Consider the following 19,813-nt stretch of genomic DNA (forward strand, 5'->3'; position numbering starts at 1 on the left):
TGTTCGTAAAATCATTCATATCATGATTCACTTCACATAAAATAATGTTCATGCTACACATATGCCATTTAAAGTCATACCTCGTATTCTAAAATCATCATTTCTAGTATCTTATACATATATATATAGTTTTTACTCATAATAATAGTATTTTCCAAACATTCATTTCACATGTGATAAACAAATATAGCATATGTTTTTCTAAAAATAAATGTGCTCATAATTAATAATATCTTGCATGAAAAATAACTGTTTTAGTTTATTCCCTTACTTGACTACTGAGAAAGCCCCCAAAATATCTTAGGCTAATCCCCGTATAATTTCCTAATCAATACCCTGAAACTCAAAACTTCCAGTATTAAACATCAGTATTTTCATGCGTACATCATTTTCTATAACTACCATAAAGTCTAATTTGACTTAAAAAACCTTACCTCAACTTAGGGATGATTTCTAACTAACTTTCACCAGCGATCCACTTCGGCAGATTTGGAGAGAACTTCCCCAAGAGCGTCGTGGTGACTTCGGATCGTCGATCCGGCGTAAAAATGGCCCAAAAACAAAGAGAGAGAGAGAGAGCCGAAGGGGAGAGAGAGTGTGGAGAGGTAGCTTAAAAATGAAGTTAAAATTAGATTTTCCATATATATAGAGCCAGATTCGTCGACGAAATACGTCATCTCGTCGACAAGTCCTTCATTAAATTCGTCCACGAGACCCTGTATTCGTCGACGAAATTCAAACTTTCTCAGAACCCCTCTCGGTATTTTCTCATCGACGAGACCTTATATTTGTCGACGAATTTTCTTCTGTGCTCGTTGACGAACCCCTGTATTCGTCGACGAACCCAAGCAATCTCTTGAAATCATTTTTATCCCCCGAATGCAATGTCCGCGTTCGTCGACGAAGTTTACGACCTCCTTCTGTTTCTGTTTCTATTTCTTTCCCTTTTAATTATTCAAATTTCATTTTAATCGGGTTGTCACACATCTTGTCTCAACTAAATAAAAAACAAAGAGAAAAAATAATTTCACTTATCTTTTATTATTAATTTTTCTTCAACCAAACATAAATTATGAATTTATATTCATGGCTTTATTTTATGTAACCGAAAGTTTCCCCGACAAATGAAAAATAACATTAAATAATGACGATACATATTTTTAATATTAATATATATATATATATATATATATTTCATTAATTGAAGGTCTACATTTAATCGGCCCACATGATAAAAGATAATTCATCTTACATCTCAAATTTATTTTCATTTCTCTTGAAAATTAAATACAACATGAAAGTTTTTAATTTTAATTATTAGAATGAACATAAAAAGATAATAGTAACAAAATTTACTCTTCGAGATTGGATATGACAAGTATAGTAAGTTCATCTATCAGAAAATAAAATTTAAAAATGTTCTGATCATCCCACAACCTTATTAAACAGACTTTTATTAATCCTTCAAAGAGTGGCTCAGTTGATAAACTTAAAATTATTTTTATTAAATGACCAAATTTGAGTTTTAGAGACTATTATTTTTCATTTAAAATAATACTTTGATATTTAAGAGGAAAAGGAAAGAGAGATAGACTCATTATTTTGACGGATTAGTCGAATGTCCAAAATTCTTCAAACACAATCATTCAAAAAAAAGAAAAATTTATTTTAAGAAATTTTCCATTCTCTAATTGACAATAAGCATTTGTGGAATTTATTTATTTTCATATGAAACTAGGATTCTTGCATAAGTAGTTTCACTTGTAAGAAAGTTGGTGGCATTTATGACTGATGACGTGGCTTTATAGACTTGCGGGTGATAAGCCCTTGCGTCACAGCCCCGTGCCCTTTGTTGCCCGCAGAACAAGAAACTCCCCCTCCTCTGTCACTCCTGCTGCTCTGCGGTATTGCGTTTCTTCGCTGATTGGCGTTTGCACATATCATTTGCTGCCTGCGAAGTGTTTCTTTCTCTCTGATCGAAAGGTATTGCTGCAAACCCTAGGTCATTTCTTATTTCGTTTAACAGTTTTCGAAGGCAGACCGCGGATTTCAATCTACCCACAGTATTTTTAGGGTTTATACGAGACCTCGCCAAATCAAATCGTTTGTTATCATTCGTGGATTCAGTTCGATTACCTGTAATTACTAATTCCCGATTTTTTCTCGATAGCTTTAGCCTAGCAATAACTCTACTTGTGTCTAGAATGGCTTAAAATTTTGTTCAGTATCTCTTGATTCAGAGAGAGAGAGAGAGAGAGAATCAATTCGATCTTTTGGAAAATTGAATGCGGCTGGAAAGTAATGGAGGAAATTCCTCGTGTATAATTATGCATATGGATGTAATCTTTTTTTTTTTCTGAAGCTTGAATCCGCATATCGTTAAGAGTTTGATTTTGACTATAGGTTGTAATGAAGCTTGACACTAGCGGTCTGGAATCAACTGCTCCACTTTTTGGCGTGGGTAACGAGTTTAATGATGGGTTATCGACAGCCCCATCGTTTGAGGTTCCTAATGCTACTGACGTGAGTTCTTGATGCAATAGTTTTTTTAAGAATGCAGTATTCACATTCCTTTGAGAATATGTATTGAGTCGTATGCTTTTGGCCTTTTGTTTTAGTTTGATACATTTCAGAAGGAAGCTGTGCAAATGGTGAAGCCGGCAAAAGGGACAACTACACTTGCTTTCATTTTCAAGGAGGGTGTCATGGTTGCTGCTGACTCTCGTGCTAGCATGGGAGGATACATCTGTATGTTTTTGTTATGTTTTCACATGTTTGGAATGATATACCTCTATAATTTGGATTGTTTATGCTTTGCTTCATCGGTTTCAGATTTTTTGAATGATATACCTCTATAATTTGGGTTGTTTATGCTTTGCTTCATCCTTGGAAAAAAGTTTAACCTTGTCTGAGAATGAGTGACTGAAAATACTACTTATCTTGTGATAGTCTAGCCAACTCTCTCCTAAAATGAAACACAATGATGTACTGAATTTAGATAGTGTTTGTGTTCTTTGATTAATGATTTGCAGTTTGATGTTCAATGTTATTTTGTGTGTTTGTATTATTATTATTATTTTTGTTTTATTTTTGTACTATGGGTTGCTGTGGATCTGTTTTCATCCCATTTCAGTGGTTTCTGGATCATTTCAGCAATCAAGCAATGTTGAAATAGCCTCAGCTGGCATGGGCTTTGCTTCAACTCCAACATTCTGTATTTTTTGGATAAAAGAAGTTATTGAGGGAGAGAGAAGAATACAAGAATTGGAGGGCATGGCATCGTCCCACAATCCACAATACACTCTGCTGGTATTTCAGCAATTGAGTAATCTTGAAATAGCCTCAGCTGGCATGGGCTTTGCTTCAACTCCAACATTCTGTATTTTTTTGGTTAAAGAAGTTATTGAGGGAGAGAGAAGAACACAAGAATTGGAGGGCATGCCATCCTCCTAGAATACACAAAACAATAGAAAGAAACTAAGAGCACTAGCAATGTAACAAAGCTGAAACTAAGAGTACTGAAAATGTGTCAAAACCCTCCAATCCCTTTGTATATCCACACTCCTATAAACAAGCGTAGAGAAGCCAGAAAAAAAAGAAGCACCAAGGTGAAGCTAGAAATAGAGTTCCACTTTGAACTAAATCAACTGATATAATCCTCGCATTGAAGATTCTTGAGTTTGGCTCTTGCCACGCAACATCGAAGCAAATTTGCTCTTGCCCAACAATCTTTCCTTCCTTCCAATCTCAAAACCCTTGGAACTTTTGAAGAAGAAAAAACTTTCTAAAGAACAAGGGTACATCTAAAATTCTAAATGGTCCAGCCTTTGAATACCAAAAAGTTTGCTCCAAACATTTCAGCTAGGAGAAGGAACTATGCAAAAACAAATATGCATTTGACTCATCTATTTTTATAGCAAGTGGCTCATATCAAGAGACAACTTTATAGGGTCTTCTATTATGAAGCAAATTTATTTATCCTATTAAGAATAGCAGACTAGGCAAAGTCCAAGGAGTCTTCAAATTAAAGAATATTGAGGGAATTGAATCCCATTTGAACAATGTGTAAAAAGTTTTTTTAATCGATAAAAAAACTATTTTTAGCTGGGCATCAAGGGGATGCCAACCTACGATACAAGTAGTCAACCACCTTGGAGGGTGTCACACAAATCAAGAATTACATTATGATCATTCACAATTTGCCCACTGTGCCAACATCAGCAACCCACTAATCTTTGCTAATCTGAAGTGAAGTAATTGAATCTTTGAAGGTTCTCCTGTTCCTTTATTTCCAAGCACACCAAAAGATTGCAAGAGGATTGAGTTTCAAGGCCTTTCTCTTCTCCTTGGTGGATTTAATGCCTTTCCAAGCCCAAAGCTCCCCTCCCACAGAATTGGCAGTCACTGCTAGCGTCTGGATAGGGATAGAGCCATGTTCCAAAGTTTTTGTGTCCAGGGATAGTGAAGAAGGATGTGGTTGACTGATTTTGCATCAGCCATACAAAGTAAACTCCTATTGGTAACTGTCAACCCCCTTTTTTTGCAAGTTGTCTAGGGTAAATTTTTCATGTGTTGCCTCTGAGGCAAAAAAGGCAACCTTTTGAAGGGGCTTCTATCTTCCAAATATGATCTAGGGGAGGTTGTTGCAATTTGTTCCCATTAGAGAAAGCTTCTTGTAGAAAAATATGACAGCAAAGAGTTGAAGACACCATTACCATCCAAAGCCTTTTTGGTTTGTTTGGGATGTTTTGGTACAAGAAATTTTAGAGATTGCTGTAAAAGTCAGAGAGAGCATTAGTTCCCTATCTACCGCATTTCTAGTAAAGGGAATATACTAGCGGATTTCCTGATATGAGATTTGAAGATGATGATTGATGATGGCATTCTTGTCACAAGACAAACTGTAGATGGAAGGAAATGCAGCTCTAAGATCCTGTTGTTGTGCCAGACATAATGCCAAAAGCAAACATTGTCCTCGTTTCCGGCATGATATCTAACATACGGGAAGAAGACATCCTAGCTTTTTCTTGATGAATTTCCAAACCCCCACTCGATAGGGTCCTCTGCTACGACTAATTTGGGGTGATCCATTCATTATGCTCAAGCCCATATTTAGAAATGATGATTCCCCACCAAAGCTGATCATTCTCCTTTATGAACTTCTACAACCATTTCTTGAGAAGGGCTTTGTTGAATGTGTGGAAGGATTTAAACCCTAACTTACCAAACAAAAAGATTGTTTGACCACTCCCCATTTAACGAGGTGAAATTTGAACTCCTCCCCCAAGCTTCTAAAGAAATTTCCTTTGAATCCCCTCTAGTCCCCTAGCAATTGAAGCTAGCAAGGGAAAGAGGGACATGTAGTATATGGGAAGGTTTGTCAAAGTGCCCTTGATAAGAGTGCATTTGCCACTTTAGACAATAATTTCCTTTTCCATCCTGCTAATCTTCTTTCGAACTTCTCAATAATGGGGTCCTAGACTCCTTTTTCTTTGAATTTGGCTCCAAGAAGGAGGCTGAGGTAACTAATGGGAAAGGATTCCATATTACAACCCAAAAAACGAGGAAGGAAAGTTCCCCTATGCCATCACCAATTGGAATGAGCTCGCTTTTTCCAAGGTTCACTTTCAAGCCCGAGAGAGCCTCAAACCCTACCAAAATGCATCAAAGTTTAAGGATATTGTTGAATAATTGGGTAAAATGGAAGATCTAACCTCAATGGTAGGTGTCTCCCTCTATTTAAAATATATGTCAAGTACAATACCAATGACCATGATACTCTTATTAACTTGCACACATAAAATGACTAAATAACCACTAACACTCCCCCTCAAGCTGGAGCATATATATCATATGCTCCTAGCTTGTTACAAATGAATTTCACTAGAACACCTACCAAGGCTCTAGTGAATAAATTAGCAAGCTGAAACTTAGACTCACATAAGTGGTTGTAATGAGCTTCTGTACACGTTTCTCCATAATAAAATGGCAACCAACTTCGATGTGCTTTGTTCGCTCATGGAATATTGGGTTGAAGGCAATATGAATCGTGGCTGCTCATGGTTATTTTGGACGATTGATCTTCCAATATGCTAGTTTCAAAGAAACTTCTCCCTAGTGCACCTTTGAGATATCTCAAAATGTGAATTATTGCATCCTAGTGACTTGTTCTCAAGGAATCAAGAAACTGACTCACAACACTTGTTGCGAAAGATATATCTGGTTGAGTGATTATAAGATAATTCAACTTTCCAATAAGTCTTCAGTACCGTCCTGGGTTAAGAAATAAATCACCTATATCTGGCAGTAACTTACTATTGGGGTCCATGGGTGTATCAACAAATTTGGATCCCAACAGTCTCATCTAAAAGATTAAGAACATACTTCTTCTGTGACAAGACGGTTCGATACGAGATCTTAATACTTCTATACCTAAGAAGTACTTTAATGGTCCCACATCCTTTGTTTGAGACTTAGTCTGTAGGAAATGCTTTAGATTTTGAATAAGTTGATCATCATCACTAGTAATTACAATATCATCCACGTAGACAATAAGTAGAATCCTTCCAGATGGAGTATGGTGATAAAATACAGAATGATCTGTTGCATACCATTGAAGGCCAAACTATAGTACTACAGTGTTGAAGCGACGAAGCCATGCCGTCGGAAACTTTTTTAAACCATATAGTGACTTCTTGGCCGACACACTAAGCTTGACTCCCCCTGAGCAACAAACCCAAGTGGTTGAAAAAATGTGTAAGATGATCAAAGAAACATTGACATGAAAAGTCTTTCAAGGCATTCAAAGTTCAGACTCTTCTATCTTGTTTGGGAGACATGAAAAGAATCAAGCACCCAAGGCCTTGTTTGGTATGTGAAAATGGAATGTAATGATCATTCCAAAATTTTAATTCCATTCTTATGTTTGGGTGTGCTTTTAAAAGTGGGAATATTCATCCCCTTGGAATGCTTATTCTCACTAAAAGTGAGAATGGGCATTCCATCCAAATATGGTGGAACAAAATTGTTTATTCTCACCCAAAACGGGAATCAAATTTGAATTGCGGGGAATGCCCTACCTAATCTCTCATCGTCTGTCTTTGAATCTCTTGCCTCCCTCACCCTAGCTCATAGTGACTCACGAGGCTTTTGCATTTGGAGGAGCAGGATCTAGTTCATCTACTACCTCTCTCACCTGTGGTTTTAAATAACTAATGGTAACAGTTGGCGTTACAGTTGCAGTGTAACTGTCATTGTTGTTACGTAACGGGTAACGGACACCATGTCTGTGAATTCATTTTTCGCATCATCAAACTTCTTAAAGCCATATAGATTCACATGTTTTGATCCCAAAATCCTACATACTAATGCTTTAAATGATTTTTAGTGAGTTTTAATCAATTTAAATATAACATATACTACCTACAAGTATTGGATGTCGTCTTGGTTGCTTTAGTTGTTATTGGTGAGCAGAAGCATGCATTTGCTACTTTTCACTACTTTATTTATTATAAGTGAAATTCGAACTAAGAAATCATAAACATGTAGAAATATTAAATTTGTAATGCCCTCTTTTGGTCTGTAATTGAATTTTTTATTATCCTAAAAATAAAATATAGAATGTTCATATGTTAAACAAGAACAAAATTGCATACAATAGAACGTATTTTAATCTCCTACTAGGTGTAAGAAAAAAAAAGGAAAAAAAGTTGAAAGAGCTTAAGAGTACAAACATATGTAATTAAAGAGAGAATAAGTTGGATTTATTTGAATGGTAGTTATTAAAAAATGCATGATAAATGTCAAGGAAAATAAACCCAAAAATGATTTTTTTTTTAAAATAAAAAATTCACTAACTAAATAAACCAACTTAAAATTGAGTTTCTAAGCTTAAATAAAGGGAAAATTGAGGGAGAAATGCAAAAATAAGGACTTAGAAATCCGTTTTAGTCATTCAACAGCCTGGTACTGTAATGGCTTGATACTGCTTCCAATGCATGGGCGGAGACCAGCCATGATCTTTCTCTGGATTGATTTTGGGCTGTGGGAGGTGAATCAAGTGCTCTGGACTCCTGAGGAAGGTTGGGTTGACTGGGTTCCATTGCGGGTATGTTGAATTGTTCTATGCAGGGCATTCTTGTACTCTGATTGGTGTGATTGCAGTTATGACAAGACAACAAATCGCAAGGAGATCTTGCGGGAAAATCTGGTCGTTAGAGCTGTGCGAAGATTGTTAAGATCATAGTTGTCAAATCAAGATTCAAATTATGAATTGAAATTCCATTTTTGGGAATCGATAGTCGAAAACAGAATTGGTACAAATTTCCAAAATAAAATCTCAAACAACATGCATATATACACGAACCAGGAGCAAAATAGTAAAATGCATTTAAATTTTGGCAATTTAAAAAAATCGTATTTCATGTCTATGCTTTCCCTAAACAATAAAAAGCAAATGTAGTCAAGAAAATTTCTTTTAAAAAATATTTTTTTCTGCTATTAAAGGGAAGGAATCAAGAAAAAAAATATTAAAAAACTGAATTTTTGGTGTTTATAAATAATTAAAAAAAAAATCATATTTCATGCATATTCTTCCTCAAATTGAAAAGGGAAAAAAAAATAAAATTGAAATAATTTGACTACTTTTGGATTCACTAGTAAGATTTTAGTCGTTTTTGTGTGGAATTGATAGAATTGTATGAATCGTACTCATATGATTCGCAAATCTTAAGATTTTATAACTATGATTTAGAATCTAGATGCAGACAAGATCAACGACATTCCAAAAATCAAACAAAAATGAAAAATTTGGAGTGAGTTGTGGATCCGATATCCTGATCTTAGATATAGATCCTTTGTGTGTGTGTGCGTGTGTGTGTATAGGGGGGGAGAGAGAGAGAGATAGAGAGGTTCCCTTGTTAGGTATGGACATTTTTAAGGTGATACAGATCTTCTCTTGTTATTGATAATTTCTTGATGGTAGTTTATTTTTTCCCCTGGGGTTAACCAAATGGATGGAAGATTATAAAAACAATTTATAGCTTGTGATGGTGGTGTTTTTGTTTTTAGAAATTTTCTTTGTGAATGCCCTCCAAGAACATTGTTGGATGAACCAAGGCTTGAGCTTAAGGTTGAGCTTGAGCATTACCCTGTGTGTGAGATTGAGCTTGCATTAGAAATTGGTGCTTGATTGGATGGTGATGCTAGCCCTACAGCAGTGTATCACCGACCAAACATGGATTTACATCATTTCACATCGTGTTGGCCAAAATTTAGTTGATTATTTGTTCATATTAAATTTAAGAAAATAATTAATAAAGGCTGTTTGAGTTAAAACCTTTTCTAAATTTGTTAGATTTATATATTTCAAGTTAGTTATTAAAAAATAAGAGCATTTTATTCTGTTATCAGTATTATTTATTATAAATTTGGGAATGCAAATGAGAATGGGAATGCCCATTCCATTCTAGTCATTCTAATGTGAATGGTCTCTATGTTCCTACTTGAACTCCATTTCATTCTCCATTCCATTCAATTCTATTTTCTGCGTACCAGATATAGCACAATTAATTCTGTTGTTTTCTCCTTATTCAAACTCCTTATGATGTAAATATTCCAAGAGATAGTATCCTTCTTAGAAAACTGGAATGCATTAGGACTGCTTGAGAAGTGTAGAGACGACAATAAACAAAAGCCTATGCCCTGCCCAAAACGAACTTTTCCCATTGGCAATGCAAAAACTCACTGAAGGGAAAAAGAGATGGGGAATGTTAGAAATAAATTTCCCAAGATTGACATGAGTGGCATTAATATCTGCCTTAGCATCCCAAGCATTATGCTGGATCCTATTTTCATAGTGGATCACCGTTTGCTGAAGGGACTTGGGCTCTAAAAGAAAGCCCCATAACCAATTTTCCACTTAGGCAATATTGCTACATGCTAAGTGTCCCAAACCCATACCTCCCAAACCTTAGGCTACAAACCTTAGCCCAAGTAAACAAATGATCCGTCTTCACTGCTGCACATCCGGGGCTATTAAAATTTTCTTGTTCAGTTTTTTCAACTTATGAGCAATCTGCATAGGCACCCTAAAAATATACAAGGAATAAAGAAGCTAAGAGGACAAAGAAGCCTTGCCTGAGTCAAAGTAACCTGACTCCTGAGGGCTCCCTAGCATCCAACTGGTGACGTTATCTGCTGGTATCTTCCCAAAAGGCAAGAGTTTGTAGGATCCTACAATAAATTTATATTCTTTACCATTTTCTAAATTTCTTGAACCATGGGCTTAGTGTTTATCCTATACTGTTTGTACATGAAGAGACAACCTTGTAAGTGATCCAATTAGGAACTCCCGAACGTTCAGGTTGATAAAATTATTACACTATTGCATTTGATAATGACGGTGGTGATGAATTTAATGATGGGCTTGACACGTAGACATTGATGTTGCTCTCAATGATATTGGTGAAGCCAATTTTAACTTGCATTATTACATTAATACATTAATTTTGAATTGACAGCTTGATAGTTTGACTTCTGTTATTTGTTAAAACATCTTTTTAATTTTAGATGTAATAATAATTGTTTTTTGATTGATTTGTGTTGAGATTATTTTTTTAAAAAATTATTCTTTTTTCATTATAAATTGTTTGAGTTAGGAAAATGCAATAATATGAACCTTGTTTCCTTCATTATCATTTAAGTTGTTCGAAAACTCTTTTCATTTAAGTTGCTTAAGATGTGAGTTTTTTAAGTTTTGAACACTTTACTAACCAAGTTCCACACATTATTGTTAAAACTGCAATCTGATCCTAATCCTACATAGAATTGCAACTTGGTAGGATGGCAGTAGGATCACTGTAGGATCAGTGGGATTATTGTACATTGTAAGATCCTACATGCGTTTATGTTTTTATGATCTTTACCAAATTACTTGTCTTACAGGCTTCGTAATTTTTGCCCGGTATACCTTATACATGAAATTGTGATTTTTTTTTGGGTTCGTTATTAAGTGCTAACTTTGAACATTAAGCCCCCATTTGGGAGCACTTTAATAAAAGTGCTTTTCCCGAACCACTTTTTTAAGAGCTATTTAAGTGAATTTTGAAAAGCAACCTAGATAGCTTTTTGGCCACTTGTAAGTGGCACTGTTCATAGGCAGGTCAATTTTGTAAACATAAGAAAATTTATTAGCTATTTTATTATTTAAAAAATGCATTAGAAGATAATCATGTATTATTTTATTATGTATTATAATATATTAATTATTAATGAAACATAACTCAATTATGAAATGAAGTAGAAGAACAATCTATTAATTTAAATTAATATTAAAAAAAAATACTAATTTAATTAATATCATTATTTTAATATAAATTAAAATGATAATCATATGTTATGAACATAAATTAAGATCATGATTATTGTTAATAAAAAATGATTTAATATTATTTTTGCTTAATAAAAATATTTAAATATTAATTAAAATTTAAAGTTAACATAATTATTAATTAAATTGTTAATTATTTTTAAATATTGATAAAAAACAGTTAGCATAATTATTATTTAAATTGTTAATTAAAAATTAATCATATGTTATTTTATTATGCATTATAACCTATTAATTATTAATAAAATATAATTAAATTCTGAAATGACTAAAAAGAATCAACTATAAATTCAAATTTACATTAAATAAACTAAAAATTTTAATTTAGTTATTAATACTATTTTTAACATAAATTAATGTGATAATCATATGTTGTAAATATATATTAATATCAAGATTATTGTTAATTAATAAATAATACTATATTACTTTAGTTAATAGAAAATATTCTAATTTTAATTATAAAATTAATATAATTATAATTTTAAATTTTAATTATAAAAATATTAATATTTTTATTTAAAATATATGAAAAAACACATATTAGTTATTATAATTCAATTTTGGATTGAACAAGAACTATTTACTAATTTAAATTATCAATAAATAAATTAAAATTTCAAATTTAATTGATAGTATTATTTTAATCATAATTTAATATGATAGTAATATGTTATAGATATGCATTAGTAACAAGATTATTATTTATTAAAAAATATAATCCTATGTTATTTTTTAATAGAAAATATTTAACTTTTAATTATAGATAATTAAAATAATTAATAATGAAACTATTAATTAAAAGTATTAATATTTTTAATTTAAAATATGTTTAAAAATAATAATATAGTACTCGATAATTAAAGTAAATATCCAAATACCTCTTATTTTAAACACAACCAAACATTACTTATAACTTTTAAGTACTTTTTCAGTTCAACACTTATTATTAGCATTCCTTAAATTCAACACTTTTTTTAAAAGAACACTTTTGCATAAGTGGTTCCAAACAATCCCTAAGAATGAAGATAGATAATCCCTTTAATGCATTTGACAATAATAATGATAATGATGCTGATGATTTAATGATGGGCTTGATGAAGTCATTGATGATCTCTTAGTGATTCTAATTAGACAATTAGTGGCTTGGATTCTGAAATTAATGATAGAAGCTAGTCCGATAGTTTAGCTCTTTTTTAAAAAAATTTAAGTATAATTTGGCTGTTTGACTGTTTCATGTCATATAGTTGTTTGTTGACTGCTTTATTAAAAAAAAATATTTTCCTGTTTTTTATTTTAATTAAATAAGCATTTTTTCTTATCAGTATAAGCTTGTTTGAGTAAGTTAGGAATGCAATAATTTGAAAACTTCATTTTTTTCTGTTTTTTTTTGCGTGTCATACGAGGGCTCTACCCTAGGTGCTCCTTGTGATTTTTTGAGTCTTCCACACTTATTAGCCAATTTTGCATGTTTATATATAGAAATTTATGGAAAATAACATACAAATGCAATTTTCGTATTTATTTGTATAGGTAGAATAATTCTAGGATCCTTGATCCGATCTTGTGATAGGACTCTACTTGCCGTCATAGCTATCATGCATAGGATCCCCATTTTAATAACCTTGGTCCCCTACGTGATACGTCATTGAAATTTAACATGTAAATACATTTTTTTTTTTTAAATTTTGTTTTTGTAGGTTCATAGGATTTTACAATTCTTGTTCTGATCTTGCACCCTGATCTTGCTAACCCCTAAGATCCCAATATGCAATAAGCAATATTTTGAAAGCCAGACTGGACAGCGAATTGACAATCCAACTGGTTCCTGGGTTTGTGTGATCAAATAATTAATGAAACCGAGGTATGCAATTTGTGCAGTCTCACAATTCTCACCTAATCTCTGGATCCCAGCTCCTTTCTTGCAATTTTATAAGAAGAAGACTCAAGAAAAGAAAGAAGAGATCCAACCCCAGCAAGTCGAATAGTAGTAGGCAGCAGCCCTACTGCCACCTCCAGCACTTAAATGGCTTCCTCCTTAACGGCACTTTATGTGGAGAGAGAGAGAGAGAGATAGTACTTGGGGCACGAGCATGTGAATGGCGAGGCTGAGCACACTGCTGGAGATTGGGGACTGGCATCAGAGATGCAGCTTGGGCAATCAAATATAACCTCCTCAATGGCTCAAAATCTTGAGAACATGCAGTGTGAACCCTGACCAAGGAACACGAAGAAATGAGGACTTACAAATCCGAATCGCAAAACACCTACTAAGAGTTACTATGACCCTCGTTCATGCTGGTTCATCTGGGTTACCAGTTCATTCTGATTTTGGCTGAGTTGCTAGTTAATTAATAATATTTAGCCTGGACTCGAAAGGAGATTGGTTGAGCTGTTTCTGGTCTGGTTTTTAATGCATTGCTAATATGGTTTTAAATAACAGCTGAGACCATACATCATACACCATTATGGGAGTCGGAACAAAACTCACAGTTGTATAGGCAGAGCTGTTGTTGCTTGTTTATTTTAGCTGATGAACAGTATTTATGTTAATAGTTGAACAGTCTCATACTCTCAATAGTCAATGGTTCGATAACGCTTGCGTCAGGTTCTTTCAATGCTTGCCCTGTTCAAATTTGTTGGCATGTTTCTGTCTGTTTGTATCGTGTACAAGCCTTTAAAAGATAATCTGCAAACTACGTTAATATATCTGAGTCATTTACAACCACAATTTCATAATACAATGCCTTCTCAGGTATCACCTTATTCTATTTAATGTGATGTAGTATGCAAAATAGACACGACATACTAGTTTGATATCAGAGAATGTTGGTTATTGTCAATGGTTTCAGGCTCTGAACTGTTGCACCAGTGAGATACTGTGACATTTAGACATTGAATAACAGTTGCTAACCTATTTTGGCCTTAAAATTATAATTTTATATGGATTATTGTCATATTCATACATGAAATGATTACTATATACATGAAATGGTTATTTGTTTGTATTACAAAGCAAGGATTATTTACCATTTTCTCCTTATTTTCTGAAGCATCACAGTCTGTGAAGAAAATCATTGAAATCAATCCTTATATGCTGGGCACGATGGCTGGCGGAGCTGCAGACTGCCAATTTTGGCACAGAAATCTGGGCATTAAGGTAAATAATTTATTTTCAATTTTTTTTTTCATTCCCCTCTGTCATTTCAAATGAAGTATTAACAAAAAAAAAAAAAATTGTTCTGAATTCTAAATAAGGTGTGTTTATAATTTCTTACCCACTGTCTGAATTAGCTGAACAAAAATTATGCAACTGCGGATTTAGTGTGCTTCTGAAATAAATCAGTGGCCAACCAGATGCAGTGTAGGTGCCTTAACCTTGGAGAATAGCCAAATACAGTTGAGCAGCGTTGTGCAATTATTATTTATTGACGATATTGGTTCGATAGACTTTAGTTGAATTCAGCATTAGGGAACATATGATGTCCATTATTATGGATTTTTTTCTTGTATGAGGATCTAATGGATTGCTGTTTGACATATGCCAGTGCCGACTACATGAGCTGGCAAACAAGAGAAGAATTTCAGTCACAGGGGCTTCCAAGCTACTGGCTAACATTCTTTATTCTTACCGAGGAATGGGTCTGTCTGTCGGGACCATGATTGCTGGCTGGGATGAAACAGTAATAATATTTATATATATATATATATTTCATTTTTTTTTTCTGCCTGATTCTTCTAAGCCGCATCTTCTATGTGAGTTGCAGGGTCCTGGACTATATTATGTAGACAGTGAAGGAGGGAGGCTAAAAGGAACTCGATTCTCAGTTGGATCTGGATCACCATATGCTTATGGTGTGCTGGATAATGGGTGCGTGTCCTTTTTCTCTCTAAATTTGACGTCACGTGATCTTTTTTCTACAGATGTTAGACCCATTGTTATTAGCAAATTCATTTCCAAGATTTGCTGGAAATTCCCCTTTTGGTAAAAGTGAATACTGCCTGAAGTAGGGTTTTGCGCGTGCTGCTTCTGGAACTATTTTTTTTCCGGTTTTTAATAAAAAATTTAGGCTGCTGATGAAAATTTTCTTAGATTTTGTTTTTTTGCATTTCTTAAAAATAAAAAGAAAAAATGAATTGCCCCAAATGTTTCTTGGCAACTGTATTTCTAGTGAATTACATTTAATGTTTTTTCTGCTGCTCCCATAATTCTTTTTCTTTGGTGTCACCTCTTGGACATTTTTAACAGACATCTTCACTTGGTCAAATAATCAAAGTGCCTTCTGTTTATTTGTTGGGACCTGGATGCACTCAGTTATGTGATCTCTTGAAGTGTAGTTAATTTGCAATCAGAAAGACACATTTTGTTCTGTTTTCATAATTTGCAGTGTCGAAATAAATAGTTCTGGTGTAGGCCATGTGGCTATGTCCATGTTGAAACTGTGAAGATAATGTTCATATTGATGTGGGATGATAGAGAAGTAGGTGTTGCCACATGCAGTTCATTAACTTCATTGACTGTTACTTTTCAAGAAGAGTAGTACTATTGTTTGCCTTTTCTTATCATGTGTCGTGCACTTCATGGACCCTGCTTCCAATTTTCCTTCATTTGTGCATCACCCTTGCCCTGTTCTGGGTCAATTCTGCCAGGTATCAGTATGATATGTCGGTTGAAGAGGCTGCTGAACTGGCAAGACGAGCTATCTACCATGCAACATTTCGAGATGGAGCGAGTGGTGGAGTTGCTAGTGGTATGTTCTCTCTCTCTCTCTCTCTCTCTCTCTCTCTCTCTCTCTCCCTCCGTGCTTGTGTTTCTGGGTCTAAACTTTGTGTTTTCATTAGTTTACCATGTAGGACCAAGTGGATGGAAGAAGCTATCTGGTGATGATGTTGGAGAACTCCACTACAAATACTACCCAGTAGTGCCAAACACAGTGGAACAGGAAATGGTTGAAGTAGCAGGGGCTTGACTGATTTGAGTTTCAGATGATGCTCCTCTTTAAAGAGGAGATGGAACATAACTTTGTTCAAAATAACACTAAGAATTTGTTGCCTGTGATTTGGAAATATTGTTGAATTCTGTCAAAAATTAATCGGAATTGATCATATTGACTCTCTCTCTCTCTCTCTCTCTCTCTCTCTCTCTCTCTCTCTCTCGTAATTTGTATATGCTGCTTGCTCAAGTTTTTTCTGCTCTTTGTTATCCTCTCTCTTGTCAGCCCTTTGAGATTAAAATTGAGCGATGTTCTTGGATATGTATCCTTTCCTATTCTCCTTTTTTCTTTGCATCACCTCAGGATATTTTGATGCTGGTTTAAGGGCAATTCTTGGATTAGTCTCGCAATAATTCAATTAATTATGTTCTATGAAAATATATTTTTTGCTGGGAGTAAATGGGATCCATTTGGGTTGAGCACATTGGCTTTATTTAGCCTTTTGTGTGCCCATAATTCGATTCATTCAACAAACGTGAATGGCATCACAACCCTTCATTACAAAGCAAAAGAATTCTCATGGCCTCTATATCTTTGCCCGAGTAGTATAGCTTTCCAAATGTCACAAAGGCTCAGTTCTCGGTTCACACGAATTGCATTTTGTCCCTCCCTTAGGTTAAATGCAGTGATTCTTTTCAGCAGTATGTGATTTGTTTCTCAAAATTAACGGGCCGAGACATGAAGTCTGATCTCATCTCACCATCTTATTTCACAAACCAATGGACCACGCAGCTGCAGCCTTGACATTACGTTTGATTTTATCCTTGTTATTTTGCCTGTTTTTGGGAAAGCTTGAAGTTTAAAGGTGAAAGTTGGGAGGCACTCATTGGTATGACTATGATGTAGCATACGCGTTGAGATTTTATTATCTCTCAGGATTTTTGGAAAGTGAGTTGGAATCCTGACTCTATGTTTGGGAGCTTATATTTTAATTCTTGGATCGAATTTAAGGGATTTTGAATAAAATAAAGTAGAAAATCGTATTGATTTCATCCAAATCTGTGGTTTCAAATTTGTGTTTACAAGCACTAACACTTTATTTAGAATTTGGCAAATATTAGGGAAAAAAAAAGAAAAAATATCAAGGAATACACATTTTTATGTTTGGTTGTGAAGGAAAATAAGAAAGAAAATAAAAATTATATTGAATCAATGAAAAAATTTTGGACAAAAGACACTAACCTTCCCTAAAGTCAGACAAAATGATAAAGATCTTTCCTGAGATTTCAAAAATTTCAAGAACCTTTCCTAAGGTTTCAAAAATATCATAGACCTCACTTGAGGTTAAAGACACAACCTCTCTTTATATTTTATTTAAAAAAGACATATTTTTGGGAGGGGGGTTGTCTTTTTAGCAAATTTCTAGTAAAGTCAAAAGAATTTTTGAAATTTTAAGAGATGTCATTATTTTTTTGCCAAACCTCAAAGAAAGTAAATATCTTCTGCCCAAATTTTTTTGATTTTATATATCATTAATGTATTATTTTTCATTTTTAGTCATATTAAGATAAATTTTCATTTTCTGTAGTTGTTAATAGAGAAGGAAAATATAAGGAAAAATGAGTTATTTTTTATTTTCCTTTCTTTTTTTTTTGCTAAAGTAAAATTTTTGATTCAAACATATCCTAGGAGTATATGTAGTAGTAGAAAATTAATTTTTATTTTATTTTTTATTTGAAGATTTTAAATAGTTAAAAAGTATTACTTTTTTAAAAATTTAGATGCAAAAATTTAAAAATAATAAAAAATAAATTTTTTATGAGTTTTCTATACAAATTTAAAAAATGAAAAGCAATGTGATAATATTATAGTTCTTTAGCGATTTGAAAATGAAAAATAAAAAGTAAGAACTGTTTTGGAAAACAAGGTCTAAGTGTTCATGTTTAGTTAGGCGTTTAGGATTATTTAAAAATTTAGTGTACCCTCAAACTATGGATGTGTAGTTGGTGAAGAAGTTTGTGGAAATTATATTTGAGCTTTTAGAAGTCTTGATTTTCTTTGTTTATAAAATGAAATACATTATTTTGCTTTTAATATGCATATTATTTTTTACTAAAAAATAATAATAAAGGATTGAAGTAGAAGATACAACATGATGCTACCTTCACACAAAAATGCAAATAATAAATAAATAAATATGGAAGCAGGGAGGCTCCCCCATCTCCCAACTGCTCTCAAAAAGTCAAGAGACCAAACCTTTACATATATATAATCCAAGCTGGAAAGAACCCATCTCTCTCGCCCTCTCTCTCCTCTCTCTCTCTACCTCTATGGTTTGTTAGCTTCTAAGAACAATTTCATGATGGAGAGAGAGAGAGAGAGATGCATAATAATAATAATAATAATAATAATAATAATAATAATAATCATCATTCACACATCCACTTAAACCATTTGAAAAAATAATTGTCTGTGGTTGAGACTAATTGCAAAGCAGTAAAGAATGGAGAACTGACCAGAAACCCATTTGCAGCATTCAAGAGTGCGTGCGTTTTTGTAACACTCTGGGACTAAAAAATCATGAAGAGATACCCAAAAAACAATAAGAGAGAGAGAGAGAGAGAGAGAGAGAGAGACTCGTGTTGGTTAAGGGAAAGGGATGGCTCTATTTGCAAGTAATTAATACTTCATCTCTCTCCTTCCTCCACCCAACTCTCCCATCCCATCCCATCCAATTCAACAGTGAATTTCCAATAATTACAAATTATACTGCTTTGATTTGATGCACATGAAGCTAGGGTGAGCTTGAAGCTGTGATTAGGAGTGGATTAATAATTAATAGTTCTTTTAATCTAAATAATGGGCTTTCACTTCTACATTTTACGATTGATTATGTCATTTTACCATTCTATTTTGACTAAAACACATTAACCTTCCCTTAATTTGTGAAAAAAGATTATCTTTTTCCGGGCCTTATTTGAAATTTCAAAATTTCACAAACTTTCCTTGACATTTGATGTTAGTATCGAAGGAGCCCATGAGTGGGTTTGATATGCATGAGTGAACACCAACTTGATCTAAAAGTTTAAACCTATTGAATTTTGGACCCAATCATATATATGAGCACCATCATTTACTCACTTTTTCCCAATTCCCCAACAATTGCTCAAGTAAGCCTTACCACTGACACCTTATGCACCTTATTCGGATCCATCTTAGGCCTAGATGCTCTTTATTGGTCTCGGTCACACACTTGGTTATCCAACCCCAAAAGCTAGCTCATGGAGTGAGACTTTTCCTCACACTTAATAACTGACCACTAATTTCTTCCACAACTGATGTGGGATAACCCCAACATTTAATTCTTATGATGCTTGCATCTTTTTGGTAAATCATAGGAGAATTTTAAAATTCTTAAAATTATAGGGGAGACGCATGAAGATTTTTAAATCTCATAAAAAATTATCATCCTTTTATCAAATTTCAAGAA

General features: G+C 33.7%; 1 protein-coding gene across 1 annotated transcript; it reads left to right on the forward strand.

Annotated features, from left to right (window-relative positions):
- The first annotated feature begins 1,745 nt into the window (after positions 1-1,745).
- Positions 1,746-16,506, forward strand: LOC131144726 (proteasome subunit beta type-5). The gene is made up of 8 exons (XM_058093565.1): positions 1,746-1,983; positions 2,404-2,523; positions 2,619-2,748; positions 14,443-14,549; positions 14,938-15,072; positions 15,157-15,260; positions 16,040-16,140; positions 16,232-16,506. Exons 1-8 carry the CDS (start codon positions 1,792-1,794, stop codon positions 16,357-16,359), a joined length of 1,017 nt encoding a protein of 338 aa, XP_057949548.1. The 5' UTR covers positions 1,746-1,791; the 3' UTR covers positions 16,360-16,506.
- Positions 16,507-19,813: the final 3,307 nt, after the last annotated feature.

This window comes from Malania oleifera, chromosome 12 (genome assembly GCF_029873635.1).
Source record: "Malania oleifera isolate guangnan ecotype guangnan chromosome 12, ASM2987363v1, whole genome shotgun sequence".
NCBI classification, from domain to species: Eukaryota; Viridiplantae; Streptophyta; class Magnoliopsida; order Santalales; family Ximeniaceae; genus Malania; species Malania oleifera.